This window comes from Nanorana parkeri, unplaced genomic scaffold, assembly GCF_000935625.1.
Source record: "Nanorana parkeri isolate BGI_ZX_2015 unplaced genomic scaffold, ASM93562v1 scaffold1567, whole genome shotgun sequence".
In the NCBI taxonomy this organism is placed as follows: Eukaryota; Metazoa; Chordata; class Amphibia; order Anura; family Dicroglossidae; genus Nanorana; species Nanorana parkeri.
The window spans coordinates 268,038-291,711 of NW_017307835.1; the positions used below are offsets into that span (position 1 = coordinate 268,038).

The 23,674-nt window shown below is 45.7% G+C and overlaps 1 protein-coding gene across 1 annotated transcript in view; it reads right to left on the reverse strand.

Annotated features, from left to right (window-relative positions):
• The window catches only part of CHAF1A (chromatin assembly factor 1 subunit A), a 196,623-nt gene that overhangs the window by 158,341 nt on the left and 14,608 nt on the right, over positions 1-23,674 (reverse strand). Inside the window, exons 4-5 of the mRNA XM_018570653.1 lie at positions 19,093-19,134; positions 18,242-18,483 (exon numbers count right to left, since the gene is read on the reverse strand). Of these exons, the coding sequence (XP_018426155.1) occupies positions 18,242-18,483; positions 19,093-19,134 (284 nt within the window). The remainder of the gene's footprint in view (positions 1-18,241; positions 18,484-19,092; positions 19,135-23,674) is intronic.

Below are 23,674 nucleotides of genomic sequence, written 5' to 3' on the forward strand. Positions count from 1 at the left end.
AAAAAAAAAAAAAAAAACAACACCCAACAACAAAATACAGATGTATAAACAAAAAAAATAGGGGTGGATAGTAGGCTTGCTGTCCTGGAAGATTCCTAGAAATCCCGTTATCGGGAACACGGAACATTTCTCTAATCATCTTCCAGGCCAGCAACCTGAGAGGATAAGCAAGCATACAGTAAGCAAGTCTACCTCATTAGGGCGGGACCACTGCCTGAAGCACTTTTCAACCAAAAGTGAGGTCCTGATGCAACAACACTTCTACGCGGTAATGTCTCACAAAAGGCATCGTCGTCACCAGACGGATGCCTTGCAAATCTGGTCCACTGACACCCCAGATTTTTCCGCCCAAGATGTGGATGGAGATCTAGTGGAATGAACTTTGATAGAGGAAGGAACCTCCTGACCTTCTGAACAGTAAATGGATGTAATCACCTCCCTAATCCATCGGGCTAAGGTGGCTTTGGACGCCTGCAAACCCTTCCTGGCCCCAGAATGCAGAAGAAATGGGAGGATCTTCTAAAAGATCTAGATTTCTCTAGGTAGTTCATTAAACACCTGACGTCTAAGGTATGAAAAACCTCCTCTAGGATTCTGAGGATTATCACAGAAAGAAGAATAATCCCCTGAGATCTAGGATAGTGGGAAGATAATTTTGGTACGTACAAAAGGATCTGGCCGTAGAATAACTATCTGGTAGTAAAACCAAAAAAGGATCTTTGATAAAAATTGCCTGCAGTTCCCCAACCCTTCTAGCTGAAGTGATGGCCAATAGAAATAAAAAATTGCGTCAACCACTTCATGGAGATATCTCCTATCGGCTCATCGGTTTAGACAGGCCACCTACCACCAAAGATAGATCCCACGGAGGGAACAATTTGTTCTTTAGTGGACATAGACGTTCCGTAGCTAATAGAAAAGGTTGTATTACATGTTCCAACCATAGGTCCATATTGCGGGCGACGCAAGTAACTGCCACCGCTGGAGCCATGGAGGCAGCAGTGGAATCCCATGCTCTACGCAGTAAAGCTTCTGCCTTTCTATCCATCTGGTTTATAATATTTCCAGTGTCCTCAAAAGACAGATCAGCTTTTATCGAAACCTGGGCCAAAGCTGCATCCAATCTAGGACATCAGAAATATTTCTCCTCCTCTTCAGCAAAGGGGAATCTTCTTTTCCAGGATCGAAAACAGAGGAATTTTCTTTCTGGCTCTTTCCATTCCGTTTCCACCACCTCTTTCAGAGACTGATGAACAGGAAAACATCTACTCTCTGGCTCCACCAATCCCTGATACAGGGAACAAAAATCAAAAAAATGAAAGGGGAAAAAAAACTCGCCTTTGGGGGGGGGGTTCCGGTATTTGCTCCATAGTATAAATGGCTTGTAATAAGAAGTCCATATCTTACAATGGGAAGAGATGACGTGAAGGTCGGGAATCCTCCCCTTCCCCAAAACTCTCCCTCCTCCAAAGGAACTTTCCAAACTGGTGTCAGAGACAGTGTCTTTTTAGGTACCTCTTTAGGCAGAACTTTAAGTAAATGCGTAGACCCCTACCTGTAAACCCGAAGGACCGGGCATCTCTCAGAAGAAATGGGAGGAACTGGCAACATATCAGAAATAACCTCTTTAAAATGACTGCACAGTTACCACAATTTCGCACCTCAGACTCAAAGAAACTCTTCATCAAGATGATTCACTAGCCACTAACTTTTGCATACAAGAATCACAAAAAGTTTAGCATAAACCATGGGAAGCTTAATGTTACAACTACCGCAGCGCTTTTTAGTTTGTCTGGCAGCTGGGGCAACAGAACATCAGGGTGCCAATCTGTCTGCAGGTGAAGGATCCTAGGCAAAACAGCACACAACAGTAAATAGCTTCCCTAAAGAAAAAACCACCACCACACTGTATCAGGTAGGGCCCACAGGAACCCTCCTGTAATCACCCCACCCTTGGACCAGTATACAGCGCTAGCCGGCTTGCTCCATCAGAGCAGCGAAAACGAGTCTCCTTCTGTCCTGAGATGGACCCCTAGCGGCGTTTCAGAGTGCAGAGGAGGTGTGCAGCGGAAGTGCCGTCAGCAGCCGTCGCCGGAAGTGACCTCACATACTCTAGAACGAGTCCCTGGAACGCAAGGCACGCCCCCTTGCGCTCCACCACCATGCGCGCATCTCACCGCCGCACAGGGGAACACGGACCCACAGCGACAGGGCATAACAGCCTGGGGCTTAAGGCTCCTTCCACCCCTGGATGAAACGGAGGAAGGACCACCTGGAATGAAGGAGAAACCCCTCTGTACCCGCAGCAAGGAAACCAGTGACAGGACCCAGTAGCAGAGCCGCACAGAGGTGGGACCAGCGACCTCAAGACCGACCGCACCAAGGAAAAACAAACATGACAAAGCGTTCCTGGAGGTAGGAAACGAGGGGGTGGGAGGATATTTAGCCACTTTTAGAATTGAGTTTGCTGTAGGAGGAGCCAATCATCTCTCAGGTTGCTGGCCTGGAAGATGATTGGAGAAATTAGCATACTTTTTCAGGGGGGGGGGGGCACACTGGCAAGAGCGCCTTACTACCAAGAGTCTGATCACAACAGATGGAGGGTAACTATGCAGTGCTACACCAAAGATTGTAACTCAGCTCAGTGACAACCTTACAGATTTTCACTGCCGAAAACATAACGCCTCTGCCCCAGATGAGTCCAAGGCCCTTATTGAAGCTGGTCATTAACACTTCCAGGATGACAGTGTGATGTCCGATGCCACCAAACATCAGTGTTATGATGTTTGTCAACCTGTAATCGGGCCCTGAAACAAGTCACAAATATTCTTGGATCTCCTCAAAGAGTGACAGATATCCAAGTAATACCAGAGAAACCTTCTGAAGCCTTGTTAGATTTAGAAGCCAACTTCTATACGATGGATGAAACCAGATAAAAAGAGAGAGATGCCAAACCTCTGTTGATAATTGATATGCATGTCAAAATATACCGCGTGTGTGGCTGTACACACTCGGTCATCACCTACCTAAGATGCCATGGATTATGGCCTCTCAGGAAAGAAGGCATATATATACCCATATGTGTACACTCACATATAAAAGAAGGTGCATAGTTTGTTTGAGCCTCGTCTATGACAGCTTGCTGAATGTACTTAGGCTCTTCATCAAAGACTGTCAACTCCAGGACTTCTGACCTTTTCAGAAGCCAAGGGCTCCCTGGGTGAGTAAGTTGTACCTATCCAGTTAACCCCTAGGTTTAATAAAAATGTATTTGATCATTCCCAGATATTTGAGTTGTTTAAGCCATTGAATGCACTCACAAACCTCAAGAGTTAAGCATAGGAATTTGTCAAGTGAGCAAATAAATATAACAAGGTGTTTACCGTTTCATTACATGCACTCTCTGCACCCTGTCTTTCCTAACCGAGAAAAACAGCGCGGGAGCTTTGTAGCCATTACTGGGCCTGACCTTTACTGCAAAGTGGCAACTGTGAGATAAAACAAACGTCATATGGCAGGCCTATGATCCTAAGGTTTGACACTCCTCCAATACTATAGTCAGAATAGAGAAGCTGATGTATGGAAAAAAACACAAGCAGGTCATCATTTCAACATACTGAACCTGTTGGGGTAAAAACACCTTACCATGTCGTTGTACCTAGCAGACTTATCTCTAAACGATGCCTAGATTAGATGGGTGCAGGCACAACCATGAACCCTGAAGTATGTAGGCCGTCTCTGCAGTGATCATGTTCATTATGGCTTGTCCATATCTGCTGCATTTGGGTGCGTGTCCAGAACAATAGTCTCAACTCACACCTGCGTGTTCGATTCCAGTACTTCACAAAAATTATCTGGCACGCAAACACACTTTGATTTTCGACTATGTAAAACATTTCCCTAAAGCATGTGCCTGAGCATGCAAAAATGCCTTCTGAATGCAGAGGCAGCCAGTATTCCTAAGCCATTCACACACAGGGCGAATACAACCCTGACATCCTCCCCGATATAAGGCCAATTCTCCTGTGTGATATCAACAAAATGTAAAAGCATGAAGTCGACCATCTAAAGCAATGCTTGAGGTGGATACAAGACAAAGCTAGTGATGATTCATGGAATAGCCTAGAAACTTGCCGTTTGCACTCCATGCCTCTATGTGCAGAGAAAAAATTTTTGCCAGCAAGGTGGCCAACATTATGCTCCTATCTGCATTAAGGACTTATGATGCATCCAATATTCTGCCATCAACTGTGACTTACATGCGTTTATACAACGCATGTAATTGCCTTTAATATAGCAGAAGTGTGTGGTACCTCTGCAGAAGTTATAAAGGTGGATAAAGATGATAGGCAAGGATTTCTGGTACGGCAGTGAAACATTAGCTGTCCTCCCCTTTTCCTTACAATGCTCTTTCATCGTATGAGAGATACACACACTATAGCGCTGTCCAACTGGCCGGCACACTGAAGCTCATCTGGGTTTATACACTCCCCACCCCCTCCTGTAGTCAGACGGGGCAAGGGCAGGACCCTTTGCCCCATTGCAAAGCATTGAAGAGCGATATCGCGCGGTAAATAGCCGAGACATCGCGGGAATTACCGCGCGATAAATCGCTCAATGTGAACGGGGCCTTAGTGAGATAAAATTTAGTAAAGCCAGGCAACTGAAGAACCAATTCCCTATTAGTTCAGCAAAGGTAGCACAGGTTACAGCTATAGTATAGATGATGTGCAAGGATCTCTATGTGTTGGTTCTCATCACAGCAACAGAGGCTATGGTATGGTTATTCACCTGTGGAGCAGCCCCACCCAGGTGAAAACAAAAAATGAGAAAATCTCATCCTATAAATACATAGAGCCGTATACAGATAAACACTGATGGGAAAGCAAGGCTCTTGCAATGCAAGGGAAAAAAATTAGGGCAAGGGCACAAAATAATATAACCGTGCAGCCCAAATGCCAGGAATTACTCCAGAACGTCGAGATTTTCACCAGCGTAAACAGCAAGGCCATTCACCTGTGGAGCATCCCACCCAGGTGAAATTGGAAAAAAGAGAAAAAAAACTCATCCTATATCAAATACATAGAGCCTTGCTAGGATTAACCCTAATGGGGAAAAAAAAGGCTCTTGAAACACAAGGGCAAAAATATAACCATGCTGGCCAATTGTCAGTAATTGCTCCAGATTGACTGGAGGTTTCCACCAGTGCAGACAGCAAGGTAATTCACCTATGCAGCACTCGCCCTCAGGTAAAATGGCCTATCTGCAAAGCTTGTAAATTGCCCCTTTGTCTGCCTCTCCAGGTAAAACAGGGCGATTCAGTCGCCACCCCAATAGCTCAACATATTCAAGTAGAAAAAAGGGAATAGGAAAAAAACAAACCATTCTGTGTCTTAGCCCCACATTAAACATGTCTTAGGGTACTATATACAGGCCGTCTGTTTCACCAGTGTGTTATCTGTAGGCATAAGAACATGGCAGAGCACCACAAAGCACACCGCATTACCTCCACCAGAGTTTGGCCCTGCAGTCTCAAGACTTCTAGGACACTGACTCAGCAAGGAACACTTTCCAGTACAAGGTGTACATTAGAGGAGAGTGCAGCAAAAGTCTAAGAAAATAGGTGGAACAGCCAGGCTGACCTAAATAAGATACCAGCAGGATCCATCCCCAGTCCCTGGGAGCCAGATCCTGTGTGAGAGAGATATGAATATGGACTCTCTCATGCATGCCCCTCCTTGGAGATGCACAGATCTGGCAGAAAAGCTTGGCCAGGAAATAAAAACAATTTGTCAATGCAGGAAGTACATCTTAAGGTGTGTTGGCTTCTGCTGGCAGGGGCTTATCCTCAGAGGCCTATACTTATGCCAAAAAAGGGAAGGGCTCAGAGCCCGCCACCCAAGACCAAGCTGCAGCCACATGGAGAGAGATCCATTGAGAAGGTGCATAAATTAAGCCAAGTACCCTTTGCCCCACCAAAGCAGGCCCCCAGAGCAAGAAGGGTACAGGTAAGGGGCACTTGTCAACTGTAGACCCGCCTACCTTGGAGCTGGCGCCTTGAACCCGCAGAATGGGAGAAGCAGCCTGTGATAAAGAGTCCGACGGTGTACACACCCTTGCAGTTTGGACTCACGCTCCTGCCCCACTCCTGGCGCCCCTGCTTGCCGGTGTGGATTGCCGACAAGTAACAGTACTCATGTACTGCTGTTACCCAGCTCGGCTGCTGGCTAGAGAGCCCAACGGGTCATCCATCAATTCCTCTAGCAAGACACTCCAGGGGACTCAACTAGAGTCACGTCAGCAAGGATAGTTGACATATCCTTCAATTATGAAGGTAAACCTCTGGGCAAACCATTTTTGAAAGGACTCTGGGGTAACCAGTCCTGGGTAAATGACCTGTGCATGAGGCCCTCCAGGTCCACTGTCCTGCGAGTGAGAGCTACATGCCTCAGGTGGCCCCTGCTATCTAGCACAATAGGCCTGGAGTAAAATAAACGTTACGATGCTCCTGTTCGGCAGGAGGAAACACAAAATACTGGAGGTGGTTAGGAGGGACCGCCCTTTTTATTCTAATTGTGGATGATGTGTTTCCTGTTTCAGGTGGGTGGATCCCTTCTCTCAGATGCTGCCCTGGAAGATGAGGAAAAAAGTATGTTTGATCTCTCCCAAAGCACCAAGTAGTCGACAGTGACCCATCATCTGTCACACAGGCAGTGAATGAGGGAGGAACATAACACTTTAGTTAGAGTAATAGATTAAGCTTATAACATTTTTTTCTTGATGGTATCATTTTCCTTTTCCTGCTTTTGTACAATTACATGATTTGGGATAGGAAGAGGTAATTACTGCATTAAAATAGGGCTGAGACAGTACTAAAGTTTCGATTATGGCCTTAGCAAGTAATGACCTGCACAAGCCACAGCCATATCTATTTCCCCCCTCCCCCCTTACAACCCCAGTATAGCTTTTGTTTTGTTTTTTGGGGGCCATTTTTAACAGTATACAGAACACTAGAATTGGTGTCCAGCACACAAAACTCTGGTGTATATATAGAGGCATCTATGTGAGGAAGTTACAAAGAACATTTAGGCTTATCATGGGCAAGGTGCATGTCTTATTTTTGTTTTGTGGTGTTCTGTTTGGGCTAGACGGCAGCAACCTGCATCTCGGGGGGTTATTAACTGAAATTAGGTAGATTTGCCATGGCTTCCTTTAAAATGTTAGGGGATTCAACTTGCCTGAGAAGCCTTAACAAATCCTCTCTCACTTTAATAAAAAAATGGATAGATCTCTTATGTATACAGGAAATTCATTTCAGGACAATTTCCATCCCAGCTATAAAAAAAAAAAGAGATCTTATACGAAGTGGCACCATAGCTCTAATCCGAATATTAAAGCTAAGGTGGGGGTATCTATTGCAATTCCTAAGAATGCTCATATTACAGACAGATATTGATGAGCAGGGGATATACCTGTTCTTGAAATTCAACTATGCTAATCACTTGTGTTCACTTGCTTATGCCCGTAATAGAGCACAGCATAAGTTGTGTGACAAGGTGCTGCACTGATTTGAAGGCGGCACGCATTGGCGGCGGGAGATATTAATTTAATTTGACAGAAACCTGTATACAACAGGTGAGCCCTCTTTCTGGAGAGGCTACAAATACTTTGATCTAGAATGTTTGTAATGAAACTGGTGAATTGCTGGCATATTTTACATCCTACAGAAATAGAGTTCACGTACACTATATTGCCAAACGTATTGGAACACCTACCTTTACACGCACATGAACTTTAATGGCATCCCAGTCTTCGTTCGTAGGGTTCAATATTGAGTTGGCCCACCCTTTGCCACTATAACAGCTTCAACTATTCTGGGAAGGCTGTCCACAAGGTTTAGGAGTGCGTTTCACCATTCTTCCAGAAGTGCAATTGTGAGGTCAGGTACTGATGTTGAACGAGAAGGCCTGGCTTGCAGTCTCTGCTCTAATTCATCCCAAAGATGTTATATCAGGTTGAGGTCAGGACTCTGTGCAGGCCAGCCAAGTTACTCTACCCCAAACTCGCTCATCCATGTCTTTATGGACCTTGCTCTGTGCACTGGTAGGGGTCACCCCCAAAACTATTCCCACAAAGTTGGGAGCATGAAATTGTACAAAATGTCTTGGTATGCTGATGTAATGGATGTGGTTAAGTGACTATGATAAAATGCCTATTTCAATATAGATTATATATGTTATTGCTCCTGTTCATATTAATTCTTAATCAAAATGGCTGCCTAGTTAGTTGCTCAGCTTAGCACCCCTCCCCCCCCATGAGAAGTACACAGTAGAAATAGAAACCAGGATGGCGCCTCCAGGAGAAACAACACCCAAGACGAGACGTCAGCATCCTGGAAGGAGGTTACGCTTTAATGAATCAGTCCAATTATAACCTAGAAAGCTATCGCAAACGCTATGTTTACATATACACTATCAGCTGCCTATATAAAACACAACAATGCGAAACAATAATAAAGAAGTATTTTTATTCTGACTCAGGGTGTCAGCGTGTGTTATTTCTTCACTGATAGTGTGCACACTTTGTACTGAATTTGGCCCAGACACAGATATATGTCGGATTCTTGATGTCCGAGTCCTTAACACTGATGCCTTCGGAGTTCCATTCACTGGAACTAAGGGGCCAAGCCCAACCACTGAAAAACAAGCCTACGCCATAGCCTCACCTCCACCAACCGACAAACATGTCCATCGGATTGCCAGACAGAGAAGCATGATTAGTCACTCCAGAGATCACGCCTCCACTTCTCTAGAGTGCAGTGGCGTCGTGATTTACACCACTGCATCGGACGCTTTGCATTTCACTTGGTGATCTAAGGCTTGGATGCAGCTGCTTGGCCATGGAAATCCACTCCATGAATCTCTCTACACACTGTTGTGCCACTCTGAAGGTCACACGAAGTTTGGAGGTCTGTAGCTATTGCCTCTGCAGACAGTTGGCCACTTCCTCACACTGCACGCTTCAGCATTCGCTGACCCCGCTTTGTCATTTTACGTGGCCTACCACTTCGTGGCTGAGTTACTGTTCCCAGTTGCCTGTGGAATATTAGCAAGGAAATTTCACTGATGGACCTATTGCACAGGTGGCAACCCAACACGGTACCACACTTGAATACACAGAGCTCCTTAAAGCGACCCAATCTTTCACAAATGTTTGTAGAAGCAGTCTGCATGCCAAGGTGCACCTGTATACACCTGTGGCCATGGAGGTTATTTGAACACCTTAATCCAATGATTTGGAGGGATTTGGCACATGTGACTAGGATATGTGACCATGCACATAATTTCAGGGGAGGAGAATGCCTTTTCCTGAGATCTCATGAGATTAGAGAAGAGAATTTGCAAGCAATGCATTGCTGATGTAACCTTTCCAGGATACAATGCCTGGGCAAATTGCATTACTAAATGGCCAAGAGACCAGAAGGGGAAAATAATTGTAAATTAAAAATTGTTTAATGGATGCAAGATGATTTTTAGTGAAAGGAGGTAAGGGTCTGCTTTAAACGGAGAGCCCTGTTTTACTTTGTAGGAGAAAGGCTGGGATGCGCAAAAGGAGCCTTGAGTAAAAGAGTGCACTTACCCCAAGTAAATGTTTAAAAAGTTTTCCCATTCTCCTCCATAAAGGCTCTCTCTCAAGCACTTCTTACAGGCCATTACCACCAACCAATACATACATACACGACAGGAGCCCACATATGTACAGGGACAGAAATGTCACTCAAGGCAACGGTCTACTAGACCAGTGGTGGCGAACCTATGGCACACGTGCCAGGGAGCCCAGGTTCAGGAACCCCCAATTGCAAATAGATCCGACCATTCCCGGATCGTCACGGTACGCGATCCGGGCTGGTCGCAATCAGGCAGCGGCCTTTAAACAGGCGCATTAGGCTGCTGCTTCCACCTCGCTAGGACCCAGAGGCCCCTGCGATCGGCCGTCTAATATGCCTGTTTAGAGGTTGCTGCCACTGCCTGATTGTGACCTGCCCGGATCGCGTAACGCACAGCCCCCCCTGGGAGCCGCACAGCCCCGCGAGAGCCGCACAACCCCCCTAAGAGCCCATACAGCCCACATTAGAGTCTGCAAAGCCCATCTGAGAACGGCACAGCTCACCTGAGAGCCCACACAGCCCTCCAGAGACCCTGGAGACATCATGCTGCCACCCCGGAGCAAAACAGGGTATGCAGCTTCATATCATTTTGCATTGCTGTTAAATGTATTGTTGGGATTTGCAGTCCTCTATAGCTGATGGTCTTATTCTGCATTGCTGAATATATTGCTGGGATTTGTCCTCTATAGTAGGTGTTATTCTGCATTGCTGTATAATGTATTACTGGGATGTATAGTCTTCTATAGTTTGTGGTATTCTGCATTGCTGTGTAATGTATTGTTGGGATTTGTAGTCTTCCATAGTTGATGGTATTCTGCATTGCTGTATAATATATTGCTGAGATTAGTTCCTTTACAAGTTGGAGTCAGTGGCAGAGCTACCAGGGCACAGTGGTCACAGTTGTACTGGACCCTGGTGCTGCATCACCAACTCCAAGGTGTAGAAACACTAATATCTTGCATTGTGCTGCATGACATGAACCTTAGTAGCACACTGCAATTGAACACTTCACTCATTAGCACAGTACAAAGGTACATGTCACTCTTAGTGTAGGTAAAACCTCTTGTAATTGTATTTTTCTTCTAAGATTTAAGCACATAATTAGTTCAGTCGTATAAAGTGTTTTCTGAAATAAATCATCAGTATTCGGGTCTAATTGCAGGGTTGGCACTTTGAGACGCATAAGTTGGTTTAGTGATCCAGTTTGGGCACTCGGGCTAAAAAAGGTTTGCCATCACTGTACTAGACTGTCCACACTATAGTGCAGGGCTACTGGCAAAATCTGCATCCACTAATTCTGTCCAGACTGACAAGGTGTGACATGCCTCTATACAAACAACCACTGCTTGCAGAGTTGGTCTGACCCAAGCAAAGGTTGCCTTGAACAGAGCTTCCAGGCATTTATCCATCGAGATCTTAAAAGGCCAGGGGTGCACTCCACTGGGACAGTCAGGGATCTGTTGGGGCAAAAAAAATAACCCCATCTACCATTGGCATCACCTATTTTTTGGAGGAAGGCTTCCCCAGGGAAAAATTGCTGAATGGAGGGGCAAAAATATTCAGGTGGCTGCCAATGCACATTATGAACCTCCCCACTAGAGTGCATAGGAAAGGTCTTAGCAGGCTTCTTTAACTTAAAGGGTTTCTAAACCCTCTGGTTTTTTTGCCTATATCTACTGCTAGCAAGCAGTAAATATAGGCAAAAAGTTTTTGTTTTTTAATCCACTTTAACAGCGGTTTAAAAACTTACCCTGTTCCCGCCCGAGAATCCCAAACTGCTCGGGCAGCCGCAAAGCATCTTGGGACGGGCGCATGCGCAGTTCGGATTTTCGGGCTGGGAGACGAACAGAGACGCAAGTCTATGGACGCGTGCACCCACATGCAGACACCGCTGGATCGGAAGTGCCAGCAAGCAGTGAGGAGAGCCGCAGCACCGCTGGAGGGACAGATGAAAACATCAGGAAAGAAGAGGAAGATCGGGTTAAGAAACCTAATTTATGCTAAGTGCTAACATTAACATTGGGGGGAGGGAAAAATTCAGAGTTAGACTTACCGGTAACTCTTTCCTATAGTCCTCCAGAACAGCTTGCAAGATAGGCTCCACCCCTTTTAACAGAAAACACGTCACCCTCCGTTGTTTAAAAGGCCCGCCTCTCTCGTAGCTCCCCAGTTGTATCGAGAACTGTAGGAAGACTGTGTAAACACAGGAACCAAAACAACAGAATATCATATTGAAATCACATTTCACCACCACTCCTATATCAAGGGTGGAAATCCAGCTGTTCTAGAGGACTATAGGAAAGAGAGTTACCGGTAAGTCTAACTCTGAATTTCCCTTTGGTCCTACAGAACAGCTTGCGAGAGGATTAACAAGAACTTACCCACTTAGGGGGACTACGGCTTGGAGCACTTTTCTACCTAACGTCTGCTCTACTGCCGCATTGAAATCCAGCCACTAATGGCGAACAAACGTTGAAAAACTGGACCAGGTTGCGGCCTTACAGATCTGCTCCAGAGTGGCACCAGCCCTCTCTGCCCACGAAGTAGCTAACCCCCTGGTAGAGTGTGCATTTAAAAAAGGCGGAACACTAACCTGCTTAGCCCCATAAGGCTCCTGAATACATAGCTTCACTCACCTGGCTATCGAAGCCTTGGAGGCCTGTTTTCGCTTATCCTTTCCGGAAAAAAGAACACAAAAATAGCATCCAACTTCCTAAATGGTCTAGTCACTCTAAGGTACTCTATCAGGCAGCGCCTAAAGTCCAGGTGGTGAAAACTTGCTTCTTTCCGATTAGCCGGTCTACTGCAGAAAGAAGGTAACACGATCTCCTGAGATGTATGAAAGTCCGAGGAGACTTTTGGTAAAAATGTCGGGTCTGTCCTCAACATCACTCTGTCTTCAAAAACCGTTAAGTAAGGTTCCCTTAAAGATAGAGCCTGCAATTCACTAACCCTTCTTGCTGTGGTTATAGCAACCAAAAACACGGTCTTTTACAGTGAGCATTTTGATCTGAAGATCCGGTAGAGGCTCAAAAGGGGGAACCATCAGGCCCTGCAAGACCACTGAAAGATCCCATTTAGGCACGGCACAGCGGGTCACTGGCCTAATACGTTTAAGGGCCTTAAAGAACCTACTCACTAGTTGATTAGCCAGAGAACATTGCAAATATACGCTCAATGCCGAGACTTGTACCTTCAAAGTGCTGATGGCTAGACCCCCATCCGCCCCCTCCTGCAGGAAATCCAGAACCGACGGTATGGTCGTATCCCTGATATTTCTCCCTTTCCAGGTGCAGAACGTTTTCCACACCTTCCCATAAATTTTTCGTGTAACCACTTCACGGCTAGACAACAAGATGCTGATCACTCGGGAAGACAGGCCCTTCTTCCTTACAATCACTTCCTCAAATAGAAGGCATGAAGAGACCGCTTGTCGACTGCCGGATGCATGACCGGTCCCTGTGATAGCAATCCCATGTTGATCGGGAGCGGCCAAGGCGGTCGGTCCGACAAGGACAGCACCGTCGTAAACCACGCTCTCCAGGGCCAAAAGGGCGCTACCAAAATCAGGTTTGTTTCTTCCTGCAAGAACTTCTGCAGAACCCGTGGAATTAAATGAATGGGAGGAAATGCGTAACACAGGTGATATTCCCATGGATGCGATGGCGCATCCACCGCTACTGCGTTGTCCGCTGCATTCAGGGGGAAAAAAAGTGCTCCAACTTCGCGTTGGACTGAGTGGCAAACAGATCTACTTCCGGTAAACCCCACTCCCGGGATAAGAGGTTGAAAACCTCCTGATCCAGGCTCCATTCGTCCTGGACCCGACTCCGATAATCTGCCAGCATATTCTGTGTTCCTTTTAGGTGTACTGCCGAGAGAGAAAACAGATTCACTTCTGCCCAAACAAAAATATCCTTTGCGATTGCCTGAAGGAAGGAACTCATGGTGCCCCCGTTTGTTCAGATAACACACGGTGACTACGTTGTCTGATAACACCATCAGATGCTTGAGCTGATCCTGAAACGCCAGAATTGAGTTCAGAACCGCTCGCAGCTCCCTCCAATTGGAGGACATTTGTGCCTCTCGATGAGACCACTGTCCCGGAGTCACCTGATTCTGCAGGTGTGCGCCCCATCCCCAGGCACTTGCGTCCGTAGACAACCTTATGGAAGCATGAAAAAACCACTGAAGGCCTCCCGATAGGCGACCCTGATCTCTGCACCACTATAAGCTCCTCCTCACTGAAGAGGGAAGCCTGACTGTGGCGTCCAAGTTCACCTGGGAATGGTCCCACACCCTCAACAGAAACCGTTGGAGACCCCTCTGGTGAAACCTTGCCCACTGGACAGCCGGTAGACATGGTCATAAGATCCAGCACCGACATAACTCCCCTTAGGGATGCGGGGCAATTAGTCTGCAAGCGACTCACTGCCTTTCCCACTTTCTGAATTTTCTCCACTGGGAGAAAAGTCCTCTGCTCCACCGTATTCAGGATGTAACCCAAAAAAACGGCGATCTGGGAAGGAATTAAGTTTGACTTTTGAAAATGTATCACCCATCCCAGGTCCCTCAACCAAATCTGCGTCATCTCCAGGTTTTTGGTACAAAGAGCTGCAGAGCTGGCGGATAGGAGAATGTCGTCTAAATATGGAATGATTCCAACACCTCGCATCCTTAAAGGTGCCAACGCCTCCCCCAACACTGGTAAAAATGCAAGGTGCCGAAGACAACCCGAACGGGAGGGCCCTGAACTGGTAATGCACCACCTCCTGAACTATCCTTACCGCCAGAGGCAAAAACACTTGGGACATCCTGTGAATGGGAATGTGGAGATAAGCATCTCAAACCCAGTGTTGCTAAAAAGGAATCTTTTTGCAACAGGTTTCGGACCGAAAAAATGGAGTCCATTTGAAACCTCTTGCACCTGATTGCCAAGTTCAAGAGTTTGAGATTGAAAATCAGCCTGTACTTCCCTGACAGTTTTTGGACCACAAAAACGTGAGAATACAGTCCCCGACCCTTCTCCGGATCTGATACCTGAATGAGCACTTTCTGATCCACCAATTCTCCCAATAGAAGGCAAAGAGCTTTGGCTTTGTCCGCGTTCCTTGGGAGATTCGTTATCAAAAAACGGTGGGGTGGAGTGTCGCAGAATTGCAACCTGTACCCCTCCTGGATGAGGCTGAGTATGTACTGATTGGAAGTAATGCTCATCCAACGAGGGAGGAACTTAGTCAGCCTTCCCCCCACCCTCACGCAGTAGTCATTGCTGCTTTGGTGTCTGGGTGGGAGGGTTAGTAAAAATACTTCCCTTTCTGCCCCGTCCATTGTTTTTTGGGTAGCTCCCCTTTCGCATTCTGCCCCTTGTTCCTGGGTCCTTTAAAAAACCTACGAAAGGGCTTTTTCTTTTCGGGAAATTATTTCTTTTTATCTGCCGTACGTTCCAATACGGCTTCCAGTTCCGGCCTAAAAAGATCACCCCTAAACAGAAGATTGCAAAGCCGCAACTTCGAAGCTGCATCCCCCTCCCAAGCCTTCAACCAAATCGCCCTGCGAGACGAGTTGATCAAGGCTCTGGACCTGGCCGCCATTTTGACAGTCAGCTGAAGCGTCCGCCATAAATGCTATTGCTTTAAACAGCATCGGTAGGGAATCTATGATCTGTTCCCTCGGGTCCCTGCCACCAAGTGACTCAGCAGTTGGGTAAGCCAAAACTCTAGGTTCCTGGCAACGCATGTCGTTGCCAAAGCCGGCCTATCCATAGGGTCTTTGAGCACCCCCATATCTTCACATGCCAGATCCGATTTCCTAGAAATCTTCGACAATGATGCATCAATTTTAGGAACCTTGTTCCATGGTAGTGATGCATCTTCGTCGAAAGGAAAACGTCTTTTCAAATTGCTGGAAAAAAGAGGTTTCCTATCTGGTTCTGACCATTCTTTAAAGATGGTGTCCGTGAGCACTTTGTGCACCGGAAAAACTCTGGCCTTTTGCTGCTGAAGTCCTTGGTACATTAAATCGTGCCTAGACAGCAGCACCTTCTCTTCCTGAATATCCAGGGTATCATATACGGCACCTAATAATTCCCCCAACTCTTCCAGAGATAGCTTGTACTTAGAGACAAGGGGACAATCATCCCTGTCACTGTCATCTTCAGCAGAAGACCCCTGCCGAGAGGATGCAGCGACATCAACCTCCTCTGGCTCCCTCTGACAGACCCCACCTGACCTGGACGTTGTCTGGGGCTGCTGAGTAAGAGCTGGAGGTTTTGGCACTAGAAACTGTGATGCAGGCGGTCCCAATTCAGTTATCAGGGATCTAAAAGAAGAAAAGGTAGACTAGCTTTATGGAGCAGACTGCACACTTCATTTTAAGGACCTTGCCTTTAGCCACCTGGACCTGCAAACACAGAAAAGGACAGAATCAGTCATCTAACCCTCTAGTGCCCCCTCGCACCTTAAGCCCAACACCAAGGAGCCCCAGGTGGAGGAAATAAACAAAAACGTAATCAACTACAGGGAGTGAGTGAATTGAAGCATTCACCTACCTGAGCAGAGCTGGTGCCTGAAGGACCTGTATCCCCCTGACCGGTTTGTAGAGGAGTAGCAGCGTCCATCCTGGAGAGAAACTTGTTCTCCAGCCGGTGATGTTTCACAGTGAGGCCTGTAATCAGACCTCATGCACCAGCCAGGCCCGCCCCCCATCCTCTGCGCCGAAAACGAGGCCTGAACGCAAGGCCAGCGGTGCCCGGAAGCGCATCACCCGCACCGGAAGTGACCCAATCGGCCCTCCGATCCGGCCGTGGAGTTAACTCCCGGAGCCCCGGACCAGCAGCACCCGACTACTAGCCCTCCGATCCGAGGGCTCAGCCAAGGGGGTAGGTGCAGCTCCGGTACTGACCCTTCCCGGGCACCGAAAAGGATGGAGGACCTGGTGCGGAATCAACTGCGGCAAGTGGAGCGCACCAGTGGCCCATTAAGGTAATCGTGTTACAAAAAACCTGAGCGGCATCCCCAAAAAGAGGTCCCCCCTCGACGTTCCGGTGAGATGCTCCCCCCTGACGGAGGAAACACGAAAACCTGAGGAGCTAGGAGAGAGGCGGGCCTTTTCAACAACTGAGGGTGACGCGTTTCCTGTTAAAAGGGGTGGAGCCTCTCGTAAGCTGTTCTGGAGGACGAAAGGGAAACATTTTTGACTGTCACTTTAACCAGTTAATAGGCGGCTATAGAGCCGCTGATCGGTTGTATGTGAAACAGCCTTTAATGGCTGTAGAAACGAGCGGGTCTCTCCTGCCCGTGGGGGCACACAGGAAAAAATTGCCGTCTGGAGACGGTAACCCGCTGATGCGAGTCTGCCGTCCGTCCGTTTTTTTCTTAACGGGCGGACGGCAAGAGGTTAAGGAAACCCATAAAAGTGACCTATGGGCGTCCTGCACAGGAGAAGCAATGGCTAGACATTTTCTCACCCCATCAACTGGTTTCTGAACTAGTGTCACATGGTTTTTGGGGCAGGGTTGCAGTAAACTTAAAAGGAAGACCGAGTAGACCAAGAAAAACTTAGCCCGAGGAGGTTGGCACCTCTACTAACACACTCCTCCACAAGGTCCATCAATAAAACGTGTCAATGGCTGGATCCAAAACAGATACAGGAGAATGGGGACCACGCTTCCACCATGTGCAACCGGATGTCTCAAACAAAAAACAGATTTGTCCCATAAAATAATTCAGATAGACTGCAAAATCTTACTTAAAAGGAAGAGACACACCCCTTGATGGTGTGTGATAAGACATTTTGAGTGGACAGCAAGCTAAATGCCAAGAATCCCCAAGGAAAACCTCAACACCCAGGCACCCTCCTGTCCCTTTGTTTATAAATCTGTCATGGGGGACCCCAATACAGTCACCAAAGCGTTAAATAAAAACCCCTCGCTGGTCTCCATTGTCCCTTGCAATCATGATTTTGCTGTGTATGGTGTCAGATGCTGGCAATATCAGTGTGCTGCCTCCATGTGGCAAAGATGGCAGCCACCGTTTCTCATTTCCCTGCAGCTCTGTACACCAGGCAACAGGGTCGCTTTGCGTACAGCAATGGCTACAGATGGCATACGAAACACTCCGCTGTCACCAGTAGGGTCCATATTAAACAATACGCTTCTCTTTCATTACAAAAGTTGAACTGAACTGAAGTTAGAAGCGAATTGGTTACTATGGGTAACTGCGCCAGATTGTCTGCTTCAGATTTGATAATCACCTTTACGTTTTTTGCTTTTCTGTTTACAAGCGCTTTAACCGTTTCCTCACCCTCGAATAAGGCAATTTTGTATAACATTACAATTATTTTACTTTTTGGCAAATAAAAATCAAGATAAAGTATAGCAAAAACTTATTTCCACTGCTCTTCACAGGAAGAGAGCAAGAGCTGACTGATTAGCAGTCACATGATCAGACAGCTATTGGTCTAAAGCTGGCGTTGGACAGGCGTGGGTCCCAGCCCAGCTCATAGTGGGAAAAATGTTTTTTTATTCTTACTTTCATACTATAACCTCTGGCGAAAAAGCAATAGAACACTTACTCCAGAGCTTCAAGCTTTTCTTTTTTCTTCTCTTCCTTTAGACGTATTTTTTCAGCCTTCTCTCTGTCATCTTTTTCTTTTTTTTCCATTTTCTTCTTAGCCTTTTGTTCACGTTCTTCATCTTTCTTTTTCTTTGCTTCTTCTTTTGCTCGCTCTTTAGCAATTTTCAATTCTTCCCTAATATGGTCCCGTTGCTCTTTTTTAGCCTGCAATTTTGGCCTGTTTAACTGATCTTCTTTTTCCTGAGTGTAAAGACAAGGCAAAAACACTTACTAGAAGAAACGGCTCCAGAAAACCTATAAACAATCTTTAAAATATAAAACCACCTTCTCCCAAAAGAAGCTCCAACCCTACAACCTGATTCTATAGAGGACTTTAAATTTACAAGCCACTACGCATCTTTTGGTCTACATAAACAATCCTGATATTTAAACTTCGTAGGCTTTAGACAATTTGTTAGTCTACAGGAGATCCTAGCAAATTGCAATATGCTAGGTATCGTCGCATGCGCGAGAGCAATACTTCTAAGGTCAATATTCATAGATATATCTTTAAACTGATGACCTACGCGGTCTTTAGAAGAGGTGCCTATGGACAATTTGCGGTACCGTATTTTGTCACCGTTTCACGGACGCACGCAATTTTTACCCCGGGCATGTTGGGTATTTACACATCGGAGCCTCATCTTTTTATAGATATTTCTCAAAAAAATGGGTACTATATTGTGTTTACAACTGCCAGCATTTTATTCTACAGAATCTGCTTTCAGAAAATCTTTGGCGTTTTAAATATCAGACCTAAAATGTGTGCAATAAAACCCAATACATAAGCAGCGAAAGGGTTAAACCTACCCTCAAGTTACACAGCATTCCGTTCACACCATCTGAGGTCCACTACCAAGGAAAATTAAAAGCTTCACCTCCACAGTGGGGACATAAAGGCTGCACACCAAAAATAACACAGAAAAAGGAGGGAGCACCAAAAAGGGGGAAAAAAACAACCAGGCATAAAGCACAATCACAAAGAGATTCTCCACTTTGAACCCACTTCAAATGTGTGTTTTATCTGTGGATCCCCAGAATGTTGTGAAAGAGTCAGTATCCAATCTGAAGATAGTTTACTTCAGAAAAATATACCCAGAGATTTCAAACATGCTCCACATCCAACCCAACACAAGGAGAACTATATTGCGACGATCCAATTACTAGAACATAAAAGATCTCAATTTATACATCAAAAATAGACCAAACTACTGAAACGGACTACAGGGTTAAAACTGAACAAAAAAGTGGGAAAAAAATTCACACATTATAATAAAAGACATTGCAAATAAGGGTGAATGAGTCATCCAGGATAATAATACAGATAAAAGTAATTGACATTATGATTTTACAAATTATTTTATCACCCACCCAACATGCACAAAATTCTTATTCAACACACCAACAAAATCTATTTTAGGTATCAACTCACATCAAATTTGCCAGTTTGATTATCATTTGCAAAGATTTGTAAAACCTCTCCCTTCCCATCTCAAACACACCACTGACATTTCATTTTGTTAAACACACCCATCAACTAATCCAACCATAAACAATTTTTTGAATATACAGTACCGTGCTAAAGTTTTAGGCAAGTGTGAGGAAATGCTGTAAAGTAAGAATGCTTTCAGAAATTAAAGTGTTACTAGTTTATTTTTATCAATGAACAAAATGGAAAGTAAATGAACAGAAGAGAAATCCAAAGGAGAGAAATCCAAAAGCAAATCTTTATTTTGGTGTAACCACCTGTGCCTTCAAAAACAGCATAAATTCTTCTAGGTACACTTGCACATCATTTTTGAAGGAACTCGGCAGGTAGGCTGTTTCAAACATCTTTAAGAATTAGCCACATTTCTGTGGATGAAGGTCGCCTCAAATCCCTCGATTTCCTTATGTAATCCCAGACAGACTATGTTGAGATTAGGGCTCTGTAGGGGCCAAACCATCACTTCCAGGACTCCTTGTTCTTTACACTGAAGATAGTTCATGACATTGGCTGTATGTTTAGGGTCGTTGTTCTGCTGCAGAATAAATTTGGAGCCAATCACATGCCTCCCTGATGGTATGGCATGATGGATAACCATTTCTCACCATTGAAGACACCATTGATGCTGATCAAACTCCATTGGCAGAAATGCAGCCCCAGACTTGCAAGGAACCCCCACCATGATTCACTGTTATCCGCAGACTATTGTACGGCTCTTAAGCCCTAATAGACAAACTGCCCCTTGCTACACCCAAATATTTCAAATTTTGACTCATCGGTCCAGAGCACCGGCTGACATTTTATTATGGCCTTGCGGCCAAAAAGGCCCATCTCTGATGTGGGAACAAAGCTAAGCTGCTCAACTATGCATTAAAAACATAGGAACTGGGGTGCAGAAAAATTGCAGCAGGTGCTCTGGACAAAGCAGCCAGTGGCTGGGAGCAATAGGCAGCCTGATATTGACCATTTCAAACTGCAATAGCAGGCTGGGTATTGCACCCACCAATAGCAGGCAGTCTGTCCACTCCAATCCCTGCTGCCTCTGCTGATAAGACAGGGAAAGCAGTGGGGATTGAAGGAGACAGATTGTATGCTCCCATCAGGAAGAACAAGAGGAGCAGAGCTGATGCAGCGGTGGAGGTGGCTGATAGAAGCCCAGACGCAATATCTAGTCACCATAGCGACCCAGTACCAAGTGTGTGGGATGTATGTATGTATAAAAAATTACACACACACACGCCACTATTTGTTACACATTGCAAAAGGTTGGATCATTTGTTGTCAGAAAACCCTCAATTCTTCGTAGCATATATTCAAAGCGCTGGAAACATTCCAGAAAGAGTCCAGATCTAATAGGATAGCATAGCGAAATTCCCATCACCCAATGTCCGGGACAGGCAGTTTCGGGTGCCAGGCGAGTAGTGTTTTTTCTACATTTAGCCCTGCAGGCAGCCGGTCTAAATGTAGTGTGGGAGCAGTTTCGTACAGGTGATCTTGAACGGCTTTACATCCATCCAAAATCACTTGTTACTAGCCTGATTCTCCCCCCTGTGTTCCGGCTGCCTCTCTCGCTGCCCGCTGGCTTCCTTTCTGCTGAGGTCTTCAGGGTCCCTCGCTCTTGTGGGGAACCCGGGACCACAGCAAATTAGATAAGGTTATAGAGAGCACAGGGCAGAGCATGCTTCTCTGCTCCATGTGAGCAATGACAGGAATGCTCGCAGCCTTCCTGAGCACAGTGCAGTGCTAGAACTCCTGTGTTGGGGTGACAGGGTCAATAAAGAGAGCCCGTCACCTCGAGAAGCTATCTCACAGAGGCTTGGTATCCTCTTTGTGATAATAAAATCAAGTGGAAAAAACAAAACAATTAAAAATGTAAATACATATAAATGTAAAAAATAAAAATTTCATAACTTACAAAATGAAAACATTTTTTACAAAGAAAAAAAATAACCAACTTTAATGCACCCACCATCTGCATGAGAATAAAAACATGCATAGGCCATTGTGTGTGAGAGTGCGAGTGCGCACACAGTGCAGATGGCTGGGCAGTCACAGAATCACACACCACCGCCGATCTCGCTGGTAGCTCCATTATTTCCTAATGGCACCCTGGCCGCGTCAGGGAGATAGTGCAGTTTCCCACGGCAACACCGCCCTGTACCTTTTTTTAGCGATTACTACGCGGCTGTAAACCCATTGAAATCAATGGGGCCGCACGGGAACCGATGTATGTAACTTCACACGATTGCCCAAGTCTGCACCAGCCCTAAAAGGGCAAATTTACTTTGCCAATTTGGGAAAATGGAATTACCCGCACAAATCTGGCACCCTCTCCTTCCCTGCTATACTTACCTTTCAGCGAACGGTCCTTCCCGTCCACCAGTATAGGTGTACTATCTGTACCCATGCCATGTATTCTGAACTTCGTTCCCAAATTGCAAGCACTCGTTGGTCAGCGCCGTCGCATGACGGCGCAGACCAACGAGGAGCTCTTAGCACTGCTAAATATGATTTTTGTAAAGTATTTTTTTTGTAGCAGGACTAGTACATTGTCATGAGGGACAAGTAGATTAGGCCCCGGCTTTAGTCCTTGGACAAGTAGTTTTGTTTTTTATATTTCCACACCCCTGAAATAGCTGTGGATTTGTCGGCAGCACATTCATAATGTGAATGTCCAGTTCTACTGCATCGCAAAGATGCTCTATTGGATTGAGATCTGGTGACTGTGGAGGCCATTTGAGTACAGTGTACTAATAATCAAAAAAAAAAAACAGGCGATGTTAGCTATGTGACATCTATTTCCAGCAGGATAAAATGCCATCAGAAGATGGGTACGCTGTATTCATAAAGGAATGTACATGGTCATCTACAATACTCAGGTAGGCTGCGCCATTCAAATGATGCATAGTGGGTACTAAGGGGACCAACGTGTGCTTAGGAAATATCCCCCACACCATTACACCACCACCCGCCTGAACCATTGATGCAAGGCAGGCTGGAGACATGCTTTGTTTACACAAAAATTCCCGACTCTGCGTGCAACTTTATCCCAATCTTCTACTGTCCACGTTTGGTGAGCCCTTGCAAAATGTAGCCTTAGTTACCCGTTAACTCACAAAAAGGGGCACCCGGTGTGGCTTTCTGCTGCTGTAGCCCCTCCGATTCAAGGTTCGACAAGTTGTGCATTTATAGATGGTCTTCTGAACACCTCGGTTATAACGAGTGGTTAATTGAGTTAGTGTAGCCTTTCCATCAGCTTCAACCAGTCTAGCTCCTTATCTGATAAAGCTGGTACTGTGGGTGGGCAGGGAAGGCAGTTCATAGATCAGCAATATTATTTTCTCAGAATTTTTCTAATAGTGCTATAATCGGCAGTCGATATATCTGTGCATCCCTAATATTTTTTATTCTTTTTTATGCAGAGATGTTCCTCTTGTACTCAAAACTCCTGTTTGTTGAGGATTTAGTAAATTTTGCACAGAATTGGGACTAAAAGGACACTTGGCTTCAACACTACTCAGAACTAATTTTCGTGTTTTTCTGCCTCACAAAACTTTCCTGTATTCACTATGCACTTAGTCAGATGTCCTCCCTATACTTATTGAGGTTGACATTTTGCCCAGATCCCTTTCGGATCATGCTCCCATTCCTACAATATTTAGAGCTGGGCCTGCGTTCCCCATCTTTACCTTGAAAATTGAATTCATTTTGGTTTACCCTACTGTTTCATGACGTATCATTGGAAGACCTGTTTTTAGCTCTGAACAGTACTGCTCCTTAAGGATGTGTCTGGGATTCCCTGAAGGCATATCTCCGAGGACTTCTTAAAGCAGATCAGTATTGTGAAATCTCGAAGCTGGCAAGTTGAATTGGAGGCGCGAACTGAGGTGACCAATTCTGAGGTCA